A 16,931-nucleotide genomic window follows, 5' to 3' on the forward strand; every position below is an offset into this window, starting at 1 on the left:
GCTAGTCCTGCTCTCAGCTGAGAAGTGATACAATTGTATCCAGTCTAGACAATGCTCTGTGAGCTCTACAGCCTGGACCCCAGACTGATACATTGTATATAGCTAGTCCTGCTCTCAGCTGAGAAGTGATACAATTGTATCCAGTCTAGACAATGCTCTGTGAGCTCTACAGCCTGGACTCCAGACTGATACATTGTACATAGCTAGTCCTGCTCTCAGCTGAGAAGTGATACAATTGTGTCCAGTCTAGACAATGCTCTGTGAGCTAAACAGGCTGGACTCCAGGCTGATACATTGTACATAGTTAACAAGGAATATTCCCTTTAAGAGTATGGGAGTCATGGAAACAACTGAGCCACTAACTTCCTTTTTTAAAGGAGAGAGCCACATGAATACATTGCTATCTCTTTACCTCTAGTATTGTATATATATATAGTTGAGTGGTGTATACACTACCTATATAATATGTATATGTGACTGCCTGGGACTCAGGCTGTGTACTGCTCCATGCAAGCAGGTGTGCTGATCTCATTGTCTGGTAAACCTCAACTTAAAATTAGCATGTGGCAACCAAACAACCCATTCTCTCTCTATGTGTCTCAGTACAAGACATCTTTTTTATCATGACATTTTATCATTACAATTGCATTTTTTACCTTTTTTTTTTTTTTTTAGGGTTGGTTCACACATTGCAGAATTGCAGCGCATTTCACGTTGGGAGTTTGCAGCAAAATCCACTATGATTTATGGCACTGTTAGTTTCAATAGGATTAATTCTACGCAGTAGAATTTTCACCCCGCTGTGGGTGCCAGTGGGTGCAGCCAATCAGTGGGTGCAGCAGGACAGCGCACTGATTGGCTGAGCAGGACATCAGGGAGCCAGGAGCACCAGAAGCAAGCCAGAGAACGGACCTGTAAAGTATTCACCGGGCCATGGCGGGCAGGTTATGGGGGGCAGGGTTTAGCAGCGAGATAAAGATTCCGGTTCGAGTATGTAAATCTATTGAAATTGATGGTGCCGGGAATCGCGGCGAATTTTACTGCAAACTCGTGGTATGAAATCCGCTGCGATCCTGCTATGTGTGAACCCACCCTTACATTACAATCTAACATACCTTTTATATTTTGGCAAACATTTCAGTGAAGCAATTTTTTTCAAATTAACACCATTATTTTATATAAATCACATTTTTTTATATATAAATATGGCGGGTAAACTGTTTCATACAGTGCCCAGACAGTGAATTGCAACCCAGATAAATGCCCAATCACTCAGGCTGATATGTCCCATTATCATCCTGCATGGTAGGCCCAGTGATCAGCTCATTTGCCGGATGCTTACAGTACATGGTTTTGAAATCCTCATACGTCTGCAAAATGATGGCTGATGAATGACTCATGAATGATCCTGTGTAACAGGCCCAGTGATCACACCCCCATTACTACTCCTGCAGTGTCGTCTCTTTCATCCCAGCTCTGCAGCATCCATACATCTCATTACTGTATCTGCATCACATAACCTGACAAGTGACCAGCAGTTGTTCATGTAGCCCTGGTTGCTTTATACTGAGCCGTGTAGTAGGCTCGGTAAACAAGAGCCGATCTAGAAGATCGCCGCTCATATTGGGCATGGGTTGGTTGTGTAATACGACCCTAACAACATACTGTACACAGTACCTAAATAGCGCCATTTTGTGATCACATAGGGGGAGATTTATCAAACCTTGTGTAGAGGATCAATGGAGCAGTTGCCCCTAGCAACCAATCAGCTTTCATTTTTCTGAGGCATTTTTAAAAATGAAAGCTGGAATCTGATTGGTTGCTATGGGCAACTGTTCTTTTTGCGCCAACATCCTTAGTGTTTCTTGTGTTCTGATCTCGGTGTTACTCTTTCATGTCTCATCCACCTCCCGCCCAAACACTTTCCTTCCGTCTTGAAATTCTTTCTTTTTCAACTCCACTGCCTTTTAGACATCTTTACAATTGAAGGTATACGCTGGGCGTGTCCATATCTCTAGTCTGTCTGATCGTATTGTGCAGCATGGAATAAATGCCTCTATATATATCTTGCTCCAGCCTGCTTCGGGGGCTTCCAGCATCCTGACGTCCCGCTTAGGCAATCAGTGGGTGCGGCAGGACAGCGAACTGATTGGCTGAGCTGGACCTCAGGATACCACGAGCCCCCGAAGCAAGCTGGAGCGTGGACCGGTAATGTATTCACCGGGCCACAGTGGATTAAGGGAGCTGGCATTTACATGCAGCGGGATGAAAAATTCCGCTGTGAGTGCGTAACCCTATTCAAAGTGACAGCATGGGATCAGCGACAGATTCCTCCATTTGAAAGTTTCGGTCTCCAGAAACATGCAGAGATATATGTCTCAGTGCATGTTTGTATCAGTGGAGACCTGAACTTACAGGTGAAGAGAGGAATTTGCAGCTGATCCCGCATTGGCCGTGCTGACATGTGCCCTTTAAAAGTACTGTAGAAAACAGGTAGTATATTGCTGCAGTATAGCCTCTCCTCGGGAGTTATAGCTTCCAGAGTGTAGACCCTCAACAAAGTAAGGAGGCCCCCGTCACCATGTATCCCACCACCTTGTATCCCGTCACCATGGTTTACAGCTCTGACCGGGTACCACTCACTCAGAGCAGTGCTACTCATAGAGATGAATGAGACAGATATCCGGATAGTTCATAGGTCATAGTGGCATGATGGTGGCTGAAAACTGGTAGCCACCGGCAACACCTCATTCCTCTTTTTGGCAATTGTCAACATTGGCAGTAAGTGGGCATTAGACAGCACTCTGGTCCAATTCGATACAGGGGGTCAAACTCCATACTAACAACAATGGACCACCACCATTGACTCCATACCAACAACTATGTACAAAAGAAGAAGAACCGGCACTCCAGTTGGTGTGAATATTAGACGGCACAGTGGACTCTTACCAGATTTATAGAGACCCTTCTTTGAATGGGGTGGTAATACACTTCCACAAGCTACAGTTATGGGGGTCCTGATACCATGTTGAAAAATGTAACCCAAGTGGCTCGCCAGGTTTAACACCAAATGCCCTAAAAAGTCAAGTAGGATGGCTCACTTTTTACCCCATACTCTTGATAAGTGGCCATGCACATGCTCTGTATAGATGGAAGGTACACCTCAGAATCATCGCGCCTGGTGGGCTACATCCACGGAACCTCAGTCCGATTGACACTTGATGCCCATAGTTACACCAATAGGATTAGCTAAAGAAGCAAGTCACCTTGCGCTGCACCCATTAAGCTGAAGGGGGAGACACAATGTTTAATGGGATCTCTCGCTCTCGCCATATTCTCTGATAATCATTTACTTTCTAACACTGCACAGAAAATGGGAAGTTTCGGCTCAAAATAGGCTGTCAGATTATTTGCAGAAAAATAAGGAAGTGCAGTGGATAGCAGAACTTGTGAGTGCGTGATAGCAGCTCGCCCGGTCATACTTTAGGTTCAGGAAGCCTAAAACATACATTACACATCCAGCACACTTAATACTGATATATGTCACTATTATATTCCATATGGGGAGCCTCCGCTGATCAGTAGAACAAAGAGACCTGGGTCCTTTAATAGCTCTTGGCTAAACGCTCGTACCTCTACCATTCACCCCATACGTGAAGGTTTGGTATGACTGAGCATTCATGTGTACCGAATGGGTTGAAGGGGGGTATGCGGTTACCAGTCGGCATTGGTGGCGGCATATCAGCCTAATCCATTCTCTGTTAGGGAGGAGTTTGGAGGCCTCCATACACATTAGGTAGTTGGTAGGTACCAACAAGACAGGGAGGATTGGTTGACTTTTCGACTTGGCATAATCGCATTCCTGGTTATCTGCCCTGCAAGCAGCTGTATCTCTGTATCTGAACATAGTTATATGGAATACAGAGGAATCAGTTGCTTTAGGCTATATTCAACAAAAGAAGACTATACATAATAGATGGGGGGGGGGGGGGTCATGTTACAGATTTTGCATTGGGTCCTATGTGCTTTTTGTTACACCTCTGTCTAGTGCAAGGTTAACTGAACCTAAGCTCAATTTCATGCATCATATCTGCTTAAAGGGGTAGTCCACCCAAAAAAAATTTCTTTCAAATCAACTGGTGCCATAAAGTGCCAGAGATTTGTAATTCACTTCTATTAAAAAATCTTAAGTCTTCCAGTACTTATCAGCTGCTGTGTGTCCAGCAGGAAGTGGTGTTTTCTTTCCAGTCTGACGCAGTGCTGTCTGCTGCCACCTCTGTCCATGTCAGGAACTGTCCAGAGCAGTAGCAAATCCCCATAGAAAACCTCTCCTGCTCTCTAGACTGGAAATAATACAACTTCCTGTTGGGTATACAGCAGCTGATAAGTACTGGAAGGCTTGAGATTTTTTAATAGAAGTAAATTACAAATCTCTGGCACTTCATGGCAGCAGTTGATTTGAAAGAAAAATTTTTTTGGTGGACTACCCCTTTAAAGTGATTTTCCACTTTTGCCAGCCCCTATTCTTTGGAAAGTCTCTTGACAGTCTCTATGCAAGCATGTCAGTATAGGCCATATTACACAGATCGATAATTATCGTTGAACAATTCGTTATAAGGACCAAACATGAGTTATTATCTGCCCATGTAATTACACCCGGCGTTCAAACGGTGAACAAAAAGTCGTTCATCATTGTCTTTTTAACATGCCGAAAAATCATTGTCGGTAGTTCATCGATCGTTCGCAAATCTGTTCATCTAATAAGCCGTTCGCACATATAACATGTTGTGTGGGTTGTCCTAAGGAACGATTAGCAACCATATAACGATGCAACAATGACCGATCATAACAGCAGTCGGTGAATGTAATAACGTCAGAGACGTTTACTTCTAAATCGCTAGTTATTATTAGCGATCAATCGTTTTTAGCGAATCTGTACATAATAATCGCAATGTGTAATAGAGCCATTAGTCTGCCATTTTTTCCTGTAACAACACTTCTGGAGGAAATAAGTTACTATATAGTGTCCATTCATATCAGTGCTTTATCTGTAGAATAGAGGACAGGACAGGTCCTCCAGAGTTAGAGACACTCTTTGTAACCACTTTCTGACCAGGAGATCCTGAAAAGAAGACCCCCTCTTTGTTTACTCAGAATTACCTAATAGGATATACTGTACAGTATGAGAATTTTTTTTTGTATACTGGACAATCCCTTTAACTCTCCAAGTGCTCACTTCTCCATATTGCATGCATTTCTCAACAGCATTATCTCAGTGCTGGTAAATATTCAAACGACTGCCGAAAGCGAGAAGTGAAAACTACAAAATCAGCATGTCCTTGAATGTGATGGGAAAGACGTCCATAGCTGTAACAACCGTAGATGTCCTCCGTTCATTGTCATCGCGATCTCCTTTTATGACAAAAACGTTCACGCAGGAAGACGTGTGTGCAGAGATAAAACAGGTTTTGGCAGTGTAGCCTATTGCATATGTGTAATATTAGAAGCTGAATGCGAAGATGAGGAAGTTTCAACAGAAAGAGAACACAGCAGAGCATATGTAAAAAAAAACCAACTATTTCTAAATTATACTTCAACCTAAAAAAGTGTCAGAAAAAAAACGATATAAGTAAAATATAGTTATATCCTAAGGGTTGAACATCTAAAAACCAGAGCATCTTCTGAGAATGAAAACCAACTTACAAAACCAGGACCTATAAGCTCAGGTTCTGTGGTGGACAATCTCATCGGCTAAAGACCGACTGGTAGTAATGGGCAAGGGACATATTAGTCATGACCGTATAGATCCAGGAGCTATAAGGTTAGGTGCTATAGTAGACAACATCAATGGTTAAAGAACGACTGTTAGTAATGGTTACATGAAATTAGTCATTGAAATTCAGGTTGACTTTACAGACCCCGGACCTATAAGGTTAGGGACTGTAGTAGATGACATGAATAGTTAAAGAACGACCTGTAGCAATGGTTACTGAAATCCACCTTGACCTTATAGATCCAGAACCTACAAGGTTAGGGATTCTGGTAGACAACCTCATCAGCTAAATAATGTTTGGTAGTAATGGGTAAGTGACATATTAGAAACTGAAATCCAGCTTGACCTCATAGATTCACGGCCTAAAAGGTTAGAGTCTGTAGTAGATGACGTCATCGGCCAAAGAATGACTGGTAGCAATGGGTAAGTGACATAGTGGTAATTGAATCCAACTTAACCTTATAGATCCAGGAACTATAGAGTTAGGAGCGGTAGTAGATGACCTTATTGGATAAAGAACGACTCTTAGTAATGGATAAGTGACATATTAGTTCTCATTGTAGGCAGGAGTAAATGTGGCGATGCACTTGTTCTGTGTATCTAGAGGTTAAGGCCTTGTAATCATTTACTGTAGTGGGCCCAATGTACCAGCGGGGGAACTGTAATGGCGGCCACCTTAGTTATCACCTGGTTTTCCCAGGGATAAAAATAGATACGTTAAGTTGACAAAAACATCTTTTGGCCTATTGGGATTTCACACAATGGATGGACTGGAATATTTGGCTATGTAAACCACCAATCTAAATCAATATTCATTCTATAAAACAGTAATACTGAATATTTCTATATTCAGATCTCTTTGTCCTTGATACAAATCCTTTTTTTTTAATACAAAATCCAGGAACCTTTTTTTTTTTTTAACGTTGCATATTCACAAAATAGGAACTTTAAAAAAAAAAAATTTTTTTACATAAAAACAAAATCAAAACTAAAAATCTTACATAAAAACAGCAAATTGTTGCATATAAACAGAACAGGAACAAAGAAGTTTTACTCAGAAACAAAAAAAAAAAGTAACACAAAAATGTAACCTAAAAACACAATTTTATGTAGACATAAAAAAGAAACCTTAGAATGAAAAACTTTTTGTGCATGTGATGCTTGTAAGTTACAAAACTGAGGATCAAACTTACCAATTGTCTTTGAACTCCTGAATCGTTCTATGTTGACATTTGGAGGTCTCGAGGGCTTCTGAGGTGGAGGGCCCAGCTGAGATGGTGTCGGTAGAGGTTTTCGTTTTGGTTCTGATGGATCCTTATGTTCTTTTAAGCTTTCAGCAGGCATCTGACTGGTTGATGGAATTCTTGGATATTTTGAGGTGGGAGGTATAGGGCTGCCTCCATCTTGGTGGGCCTTGGCCAATAGATCTTTTACTACTGTACTCGGTTTTGTCCTGTCGCTCGGCTCCTCTGTATTTTGTTTTAGAAATGGACTCTGAACCTGTTTAATGCCGGATGGTTTTAGCGACACTCCAGGAAAGACCTGAGCTGTGGGACCCGATGGTGGACTTTCTTCTGTTTCTTTTGTTTGCTTTAGAAGTCTATTTTCTATGGAATTTGAAAACGTCTTCGAGGCTAAACCATGTACGTTGGAACTAGCTTCGCTGGGGGATGTTACAGAATTTAGCGAAGACTTTGCCCCGAATGGTGGCTTTTTCTGTGCAAATGGTTTGGATTCGTTCTCCGATGCTTTGACCGCTGATGGCCTGGGGAAAACTGGTTTTGGATGATCATCTTTTGGCTCAGTTGGAACAGATGGCTTGATTCCAAATTTTTGTTCTTGGGGAGAATTAGTGGCTGGAAATGCTTTATTTCCAAGGGGCTTTGGAAACGTTACCTTGGGTTCATCCTTTTTTTGGTCAAAAGTTTTAAATCCTGGTGGTTTCGGAAAAACAGGCTTACCATCCAAGTCTTGAGTCACTCCATGAACAGAACCCCCAAATCTGTTTATACCTCCTGGTCGTACTATCGGGGGTTTGGCTTCATCCGATGCAGGTTTGGGCACCTGCAGAGGCTTTGGAGAGGGAGGTTTCTTGGGGAAGGTTGCCGGGCTGGAGTTGTTGCTTTTTGCAAACTCTGCTCTTCTTGCTTGAAAGGAATTTAATGCAGGATTCCCCGGGGACTTGTCGGCTCCTTCCATGGGACTGGGTGCTGCATTAAACATAGCCGTGAGGGATCTTACATTTGTGTTTTTTTCCTGCAAGCACAAAGGAAAGACGAAGTGAAGTGAGATGTTGCTACACTGTTCTCACATACTCACAGCTATTTCAAAGGTTTCCTGACTTGAGGCTTGCAACAGAGCTGATTGGTAGAGTCTCTATACGAAGCACCTTCCTGTACAGTCAAGTGCAGGCTATTATCCCTTACGTGTCTATGACTTTTTTTTTCTTTATAACAGTGACTATGCTATCGGCCAATGTTTTAGTTTTTTATGGCGTTAGTGTTATATATAATTATTTCCATAGAAATGTCCCACAACCAGAAGAATATAAATGCAGCATTGTGTTCAGATGATCTCACTCTTGTCCTATGGGTATTGCTGTGTGGACCCATAGTTGGTTCAGGGCAATGAGTCTTGGGAGCTATAACATGCCAGAATATGCTACAGCCTAGAAGGGCATGAAGCCAATATCCATAACTAAAAGTCTGAGGTCTGAGATGGCCCAAACTGCATTACTCAGTAGAGACTAGTGGAAGAGAAGGGGTAGGTTCAGTAGGTTAGCACCCATTCCGGGACCTTGTGGCTGGTATTGGGGCAGTTATGGCTGTCTCTCATTGGTAGCTATCGTAGCAATGTTATAGGGGCTCATTAATGGTGTTTTTAGGGGATACCACTATATATTTTGTTGGCTGTCACTAGGGGTTACCATGGCTGTCTTTTTTATTATGACTTGATAGTGGTGGGTTTGGCCAACAGCATAAGTATGGATGTGATCTTTCCGACTCACCATCTGCAGATAGTAGTAGCATAGAGAAAAGTCAGCCGTGATGGATTTTCACTGCCTGAGCCTTTGTTCTCGAAGGGATAAACCAGTGCCAGAGTAGTCTCACTGAAGTTTACTCCTTGGCATAGGCCGTGGGGTGTATTTTCATGTGTATAGGGAGGGGGGGAAAGATAACTGTCGTCTGACAGATCTTGAAGATGTATTGGAACCGGAAAGGGGTTATCTGACATTAACAAAATATTCATATATAAAATAGCTGCGGTAATATACAAGATAATAAAGAGCCTATGCTTACCTCTCCCTGCTTCTGTGTCCTGTTGCAGCATCTCCGGTGTTCCCCTCTGACAATAGCCCCACCGCTTCCAAGTCTCAGGAGTCACAGCCCACCCAGCCAATGACTGAGACAGGACAGCTCTGCGACCAGTTAATGGCTGACGGGTTGTCACTCCAGAGGCAAGTCCGAAGGGCTGCAGGGGGACACTGGAGACACCGCAGCAGGACATGGGGGGAGCACAGAGTGGTAAGCATAGTTTTTTTTTTATTATTTTCTATATGACCACAGGTATATAAGAAATGTTTGCTAATATCCCCTTTAACCCATGCAGTCGGCCCTTTCATGATGCTATGGATTTCAGAGCATTCGATTCTAATTACTGTATACAACATTCACAGGGATGAACTGGTCTCCTGGAAGGGAACCCTTTTGGTGCCTCTGTGGTCAGGGGCATAACTATAGCGGGTACAGAAGGTGTTACTGTACTGAAGGGGCCCATAAAGTCTTTCTTCCCCACATTAGGAGGCCAGTACTATAAACAATGCATTATAAGTGGGGGTTCTGTTACAGATTAGTTACACCTTATAGCCACCACGTCACTACCTGTCATAGACCCCAACCTTTTCACAGCTGTAAATTACTACACCACCACCAGAAATCCATCCGATACTCAGTCCCAGTACAAGTCCACACAATTTCATGGCTATATAGTCACTTACAATACAACACAAGATCCTTAGTGGTAATTTATAGCAGCAGACACTTTAGGGGTCTCCATAGGACGGTAACGGTCTTTTCACGACTCTGCAAATAGATTCCTTCTCTGTTGCAATACCTCTTGTCTGTCACACGTTTCACTCTCAGTAGTTCACACCTGACACTATCATAGACCTGGGAGTAGGTCCTTCTGGCTAAGCACGTGGTCTGAGCCATGTTTTCTGTGGTTTCTACCATCACCTTCAATTAAATCTTCCTCCTGACTCCTTTCTATGGTGATACAATGGTGCCGCTCTCGCCGGCAAACACCGCCCCTGCATAGGTCCCAGGGCTCACAAGAATATAATTTCCTTGCAACCAAAGACACTAAGGGGGAAATTTATCAAACTGGTGTAAAGTAGAATTGTCTGTGAGGAATGAAAAGTGGAATCTGATTGGTTGCTAGGGGCAACTATGAAAATTCTACTTTACACCAGTTTGATAAATCTTCCCCCAAGTGTTCAGAAATTGATGGCATTGTGTCATCTTAGATAATAGCCTCAGTTTCCCCTACATCATTGTCAATGTGATTCCTAATATATTTCTAATTTTGTCCATTGAAATTGACTCCCATAAAGTCTTGACCACTAGGTGTCTAACTTCTCTGCAATCAGCTATCCACTGTCTGTCGACATGGGAAGTTTGTCTCTAGTAATAGCCTTTAGAAAGACAGACTACAAAACAGAGAAATCCTGGACTGTGTACCTGCAAGCTGGACTTATCTGTTTCTCAAAGGTAAATCAAGGCTTCTTGTACTGTTCTGTGTAAGTCATCCCTCAGAACAATGTCAGACTGTTCAGTCTCAAGCACTATGGTATGGTATAGCAGAGAGTATGTGCTGTGCTACGTTTTGCCAGAGAGGTAAGGAAAAGAAAATCCATGTATCATGTGGAAAAGGAAAAATTGCTGTGCACCATGGGAGGGAAGAGGGCTCAATAACATCACCTTTTGAGGATTAATCGAACAGAACCAGGCAACTTTTTTTTTTAAATGATGGGTTCCATTTCTGCCTGATGAATGTCGAGAGAGGAAATATACTAAAAAAGGGTTACATGGAGTCAATGCAAACCTGATGACAGCCATGGTGATGGAAGCCACTTCCTGACTAGTGCACAGAGCAGCCGCTCGTACGCACACCTGGCTTCAAGTCTAAGGCTTTGTGCATACAGTATAAGATGCCTCATATTGCCGCCCTCTCATTCAAAGCAAGTATGGATAAACTCAACATCATTGATGCATTTGCTTCTATATCATGTCAGAAGTTTATTACTGTGATAGATACACTTTAAAGTTATATAGGTTTGTAATTTACTTCTATCTATACTTATCAGTTGCTGTATGTCCTGCAGGAAATGTTTTTACATGGAAATAAATTACAAAACTCTAACTTTCTCACACCAGTTGATTTGAAGAAAAAAAATATTTATCTGGAGTACCCCTTAAAGGAGCACTGTATTTTTAGAGGTGTTCCAGTGTGTTTGTGTAATATATATATATATATATATATATATATATATATATATATATATATGAAATTCCACATTCCCTTATCTCTTAGGTTCCCCCCATTGTAGATGATGATGTCTCTGTAATTAAGACCTGAAAGATCCAATTGTCCTAAATTAATTCTTAGGACTCATTCACACGATCCGTGCCACGATCCGGAGGGGGATCACGGCATGGATCCCCTAGCCGAAGCCATCAACCACCCCCCGCCACCCGTCATGGATCCCCTAGCAAGAGCCATCCACCAAACAACCCCCCACCCCTGCCACCCAGCATGGATCCGACCTGGAGAAGGCAACTTCTGGTGAACATGAAGCTGGTCAACTCGGGGGAAAAGGTGAGTCGTAGATGGAATGACAGGAGAGCACATCATGCTCTCCTGTCATCTCTGCAGCCAGGCGGCAGTGGGGGGGGGGGGGTGATCCGTTCCACAATCTGCACTAGGACATGTCCTATTTTCTCGCGGTGCAGGTCGCAGCACTGATCATGTGAATGGCCACATTCACTTCAAGCGTCCTTAAAATTGTCCGTGGTCACAGATCCTCAATCACGGACAGTTTTACGGGACGTGTGAATGCAGCCTTAAGATTCTGCTGATAGCTAAGGACACCCATCACATTGTGTGTATCTGTATGCGTGAAAAAGATGGTGGTGCTGATGACAGGCTGTGAATAGGAATTTCCTAACTTAGCAACACAGGAAACAAATACGTTTTTGAGTAGAGTAGAGGCGTCACCCTGTTTACTGAAGATTACATGAGGGAAAGTGGTAGCACTGTGCCTCGCTGTATTCTCGCTGTAATATTGCCCACTACTGGTAAACAAGGGGCATGTGGAAACTTATTTCTTACTTCCATATCATATTACATAAGGCATGAAGGATATGCTGTAAAATTTGAGTTGAGAGGAATGCAACCCCAGGGATGTCAAGAATCTGGGGTATTACAAGTAACCATGATACAGCTAAACTATACAGGTATAGTGCACAGGGATGTCACAGTGGAGTTATAATAGACACATATACTGTCTGTCACAAAGAAATATATGTACCCTGAAGAAGTCGAGCCACAATCATGAAACTCGGCAGGAATGTATTCTGGTAAGAGATATGCACACTTCGACGTCCCTGAAACACAAATGAGTGCGAGGATCGTGCAATCATAAGATGGATGATTGACCACATCTGCACCAACAATGATGCTAGCATTGATTAGAGACCATTTTCCGTCATCCAGGCATCCGGTTACAGGATGGGAGCAGGGCTGGGGCGGCTGTGCAGCACTGTCAGGGAGAAAGAAGGCTGTGCCAGCAGGCTTTCAGGATGGGAGCGGGGCTGGGGCGGCTGTGCGGCACTGTCAGGGAGAAAGAAGGCTATGCCGGCATGGTTTCAGGATGGGAGCGGGGCTGGGGCGGCTGTGCAGCACTGTCAGGGAGAAAGAAGGCTGTGCCGGCAGGGTTGCTGGACAGCGGTCCTGGGTGGGATGTTGGTGGGAGGGAAGCCTGCTTTGAGAGACCGGAGACACAGCAGTACTGTCAGAGAGACTGGTCTCCAGTCTCTGACAGCAAGCATCCCTCCCATCCCTACTGTGTAGTAATGAGGAGCAGGAGGCAGTAAAAAAAGCTAACGGGGCAGGTACAAGCACTGCATAATGGGAAATGTAGTTTCCTGGACGGCGCCATCTTGGATTTACATCTGCTTTTAGAAAAACTTGTAACTCAGGAATGACAGCAGCTAGAAAGCTTGGTGAGGAAAACCAGCTAGGTATGGGAGCATTTTTAAGCTCTTGGGGGGAAATACCCCTTTAAGATTGGTAATAGTAGCTTGTTTCCTTATGGTGCATATATTCTTTTGTGACAGAGTGTATAATACCCTATACTCCCTACATGTTTCCTACGTGCCAATTTCCTCAGGGTAGAAAAGGGAGCCAAATACAGATCAAGTTTGTCTACTACAGAACACAGCATTCAAATAGAAATGACCAAAATGTGCCAAGATACAAAACTCTTGACAGGTTGTTGTTATACTGTGCACCCTCAAATCTTGTCCTTCACCTATCCTGCTCAGCATCTTTATTTAAAGGGATTTTCCTGGAAAAATAGACTGATGAGCTATCTAAAGGATTTAAAGGATTTAGGCTCCAGGACATGGTCAAAGCCTAAGCGGTTGGCAGCACAGCGTGTTACTGCGGGGACGTGTCGGCGTTATCACACTTGTCTGTGTGTTTCACTATTAGCACAGTCTTGTCTTGCATGATAACTGTACAGTTCTCTCTTTTGTGCTTCCTTTTTTTGCTCTGCTCTTTTGTTGTCTTGTGTGGTTCAGCTGCTCTTGCTATATTTTCTTCATTAGGGGTGCGTTCACACCTACAGGATCCGCAGCAGATCCGCAGCAGATCTGCAGCAGATTTGATGGTGCAGAATTGATTTCATTTAAATGACTGAACACAGCATCAATTCTGCACCATCAAATCTGCTGCAAATCAGCTGCGGATCCGGTAAGTGTGAACGTACCCTTATACTTATTATTACTTTTATTTCTTTTCTTACAATATTTTACAGAACAAATAAGCTCCTCCCACAATGTGAAAGCTAACAAGACAAAATAGCGATTTACTGACGAAGCGCAAACAATGATAATGAATTTCCTCAGACTTTCCTTCTTCTTTCTGAGAGGAACTGCTTTGCATATATTTCATAAGGAGCATTGCCCGTAAACTTCTCCGACTGGTCAGGGAATCTCTACAACATGACCCCTCCTCCTCAGGCAATGCCCATCAGCAGGGCTGGCTGCAGGTTTTTGCGGGCCCTTGGTCGACAGAGCCTCAGCGGGCCCCTCTTCTATCCACCCACAATGCACTCATCATCCACACACTGAGACACCACTAACATTTACAAACACACATTACTGAAACAGACACTGACTGACACACACTTACTTACATGCACATTACTGACTTACATACTCATACAACACTTACAGCTCAGTCTTCTTCCTCTCTTTCAGGCTGATCTCTATACTGTAAGTCCTTCACCTCTCTGTACCCACTTTAGTGTAACAGTGTTCAGATATAAATGCTCCCCCTGTATCCATTATCGTATACCGATGCTTAGGTATAAATGCTCCCCCTGTATCCACTATAGTAAAAAGGTGTTCAGGTATAAATGCCCCCCCCCCCCATAGTTACACCCCTCGTATTCCTTCTTATGTGTCATGGTTGACTTTGCAATTGTGCAAAATTTCCCTATTAATTTCCATTGTACCATGCCATAGCGGGACTTCCCTATACTGTATGTGACTTGGATGGAATGGTTAGTACCTGTGTATGTGGGAACTGCAGCCTAGGGTATATCTGAACCTGACTAACTACTGTACCTGTGGGTGAGGCGCGTGGGCTGGTGCTGTAACCATCACTGAACAGATCATTTATTGCTGTCATATAAGTGCACACAGGAAGCGGTGAAGCAATATCAGATGCTGTAATCTGCAAGGTGACTAAATTATATCCCACAGGTGATAGATGTTACAGAATCATGGCACCTCGCTATGACACAACCGCTATCAAAACTATATGTACACTCATGCATTGTGTCTCCTGCACGCTTACTTATTCCAATACATAATCAGCAAGAGGCACTACTTCTTTTATGTGCACTGAAAAGCTGTCCCAAAGCGGATGTTCCACTGCTGTTTGTAGCAAGTATAGGTGCTTGTATTGTTATGCTCTTAAGGTCTAGTCCAGCACTTCTCAAACTTTTTCTCAGACAAAGCAAAGTAATGCCTGGGCCTCATCTCACCATCTGTGGTGGAAGTCAATGCAAAAAACTATTGCTCATTTTACCCTACATTTGTCTCCTAAACTCCATAATAGCATTAAAATAACTATAAAATGAGTCAATATCGTTCCTAAACCAGAGATTGTTGCAGCCAGGGAAAGAACTGTGCCGCTTATAGTCATTTTTTGAAAACTGCCTCACCAACAACTAGGGGGTGCCTCAAAATTTGAGAAGCACTGGTCTAGTCAAAGAGTATACAGAGAGTTGTTCCAGCTGAGGAGTACTCTCTAGGGCCTGGCCTAGAGGCCAGGACCCGTTTGTAGGACTATCCATGAGAGACTATTTCTATTTTTTTTCAAGCACTTCACCCTAGCCATGTCCAGTTAGTGATCCACATGTTGAGGCTGCTGTAGGAAAACAAAAGTGGGAAACCCTATCCACGCTGGGTGGCTATATTCTTTGACCCATGAAAACAGACAGGTGAAAAGTCAGCAGCTAGGTAAGTGCAACTGAATCCAAAAACTCTGCTACAAATGCCTGGGTGTCCTTAGGGGTCCTCCTGATGACTAGCTCTAGGTGGGGCCTGCCTTCCTAAATCTATGTCACTCTGTACCCACGAACAGCAATAGGCAGATGTTCATACCCATGGATTTAGGTACTATTCACTAAGCTCCTACAGCTGTATACCTAAGGGTCCTGAATAGGGCCCACTACACTTAACACCCTGCAGGCAGTCCTCCGTCACCACCGTAAGCCAGGTAAAGTCGGTAAAGACAAGTCTATTAGGTCAAATTAAGCTAAATTCAAGTTAGCCAAGTATTCAGAATTTATATCTAAGTGTTATCCGCCAGAGAGAAGCTGTGAACTCAGAAGTATATTCTAAAGTCCATCAGTGAGAAGCTGTGAAGGAAAAAAGTATATTTTCAAGTATATATTTGAAAATTCCAAGTCCCCAGCTCATTAAAGAGATAAGCAAAGTTTTACCCGAATTGCAGCATGTTGAAAGAGAGACTGTTATTCTGTATTGTGCCTTTAAGAAGAATTTTACAGTAAAGTGTGCACCTGGTTAAGTCTAACTGCTGGACTCTGTAGTTCCTCACACTACATTTGCACTTACATCTGTTGAACTTTTATAGGTGTGTGTTGGTTTATAAAGTTTTCTCCACCATCCATCTGTCACCATCAGTAAAACTCATGGTCTGCCTCCATGGTACTAGCTCACTCACCAACAGTACATATACCCCCAACCGAAAGACAGGATGAAGCACTGTCACCATCCACAGTCACTGCCTGCACCTCCCGCCTGTACCCTCATAGTGACAGGACACCATTGGCTGCCGGCACCAGCATGTGGGTATGTACATGGAGGGGTGTACAGGGTTCATGGGGGCCCCATACAGTTTCTTAATATAGGGCCCCATGAGTCCTTGTTACACTGCTGATGTGAGCCCCTGGTAGTAGTGTCAGCTGTTGAAGTGTGGAAAATTACAACAAAAAGCTATATAAATTCCTGACTGCACACTGAACCCAAAAAAATCCCAAATCCCCCCCAAATTACAAAACTTCTGTTTGTTTTGTTTTTCATCCACTTTATGCGGTGTGTGCACTGTATGTATTAGAGAGCAATGAGCCCGGGATTTTGTCCTGGAGCTTAGAGCTACCGGCCTCTGACTGCTGACTTCTCTGAATCCATACCAGTTGTGAGAAGTTGTCAGTCGGAGGCAGGTAGGTGGGGAATCTCCCAGCTCATGAATACAGACAATATCTAATCTTCTACAGAAAGACATATATGCATAAATATAGCTAATACCTACAGTATATACAGTATATATACCCACATATTAT

At 43.2% G+C, this 16,931-nt stretch overlaps 1 protein-coding gene across 3 annotated transcripts in view; it reads right to left on the bottom strand.

The window, feature by feature from the left end:
- FYB1 (FYN binding protein 1) overlaps positions 1 to 16,931 on the bottom strand; it is a 96,289-nt gene that overhangs the window by 48,510 nt on the left and 30,848 nt on the right. For all 3 annotated transcript variants that reach the window (XM_069963097.1, XM_069963095.1, XM_069963096.1), the window contains exon 2: positions 6,967 to 8,029. In XM_069963097.1, coding sequence (XP_069819198.1) covers positions 6,967 to 8,029 — 1,063 coding nt within the window. The remainder of the gene's footprint in view (positions 1 to 6,966; positions 8,030 to 16,931) is intronic.

The sequence above is a fragment of the Dendropsophus ebraccatus genome, chromosome 3, assembly GCF_027789765.1.
Source record: "Dendropsophus ebraccatus isolate aDenEbr1 chromosome 3, aDenEbr1.pat, whole genome shotgun sequence".
Taxonomy (NCBI): Eukaryota; Metazoa; Chordata; class Amphibia; order Anura; family Hylidae; genus Dendropsophus; species Dendropsophus ebraccatus.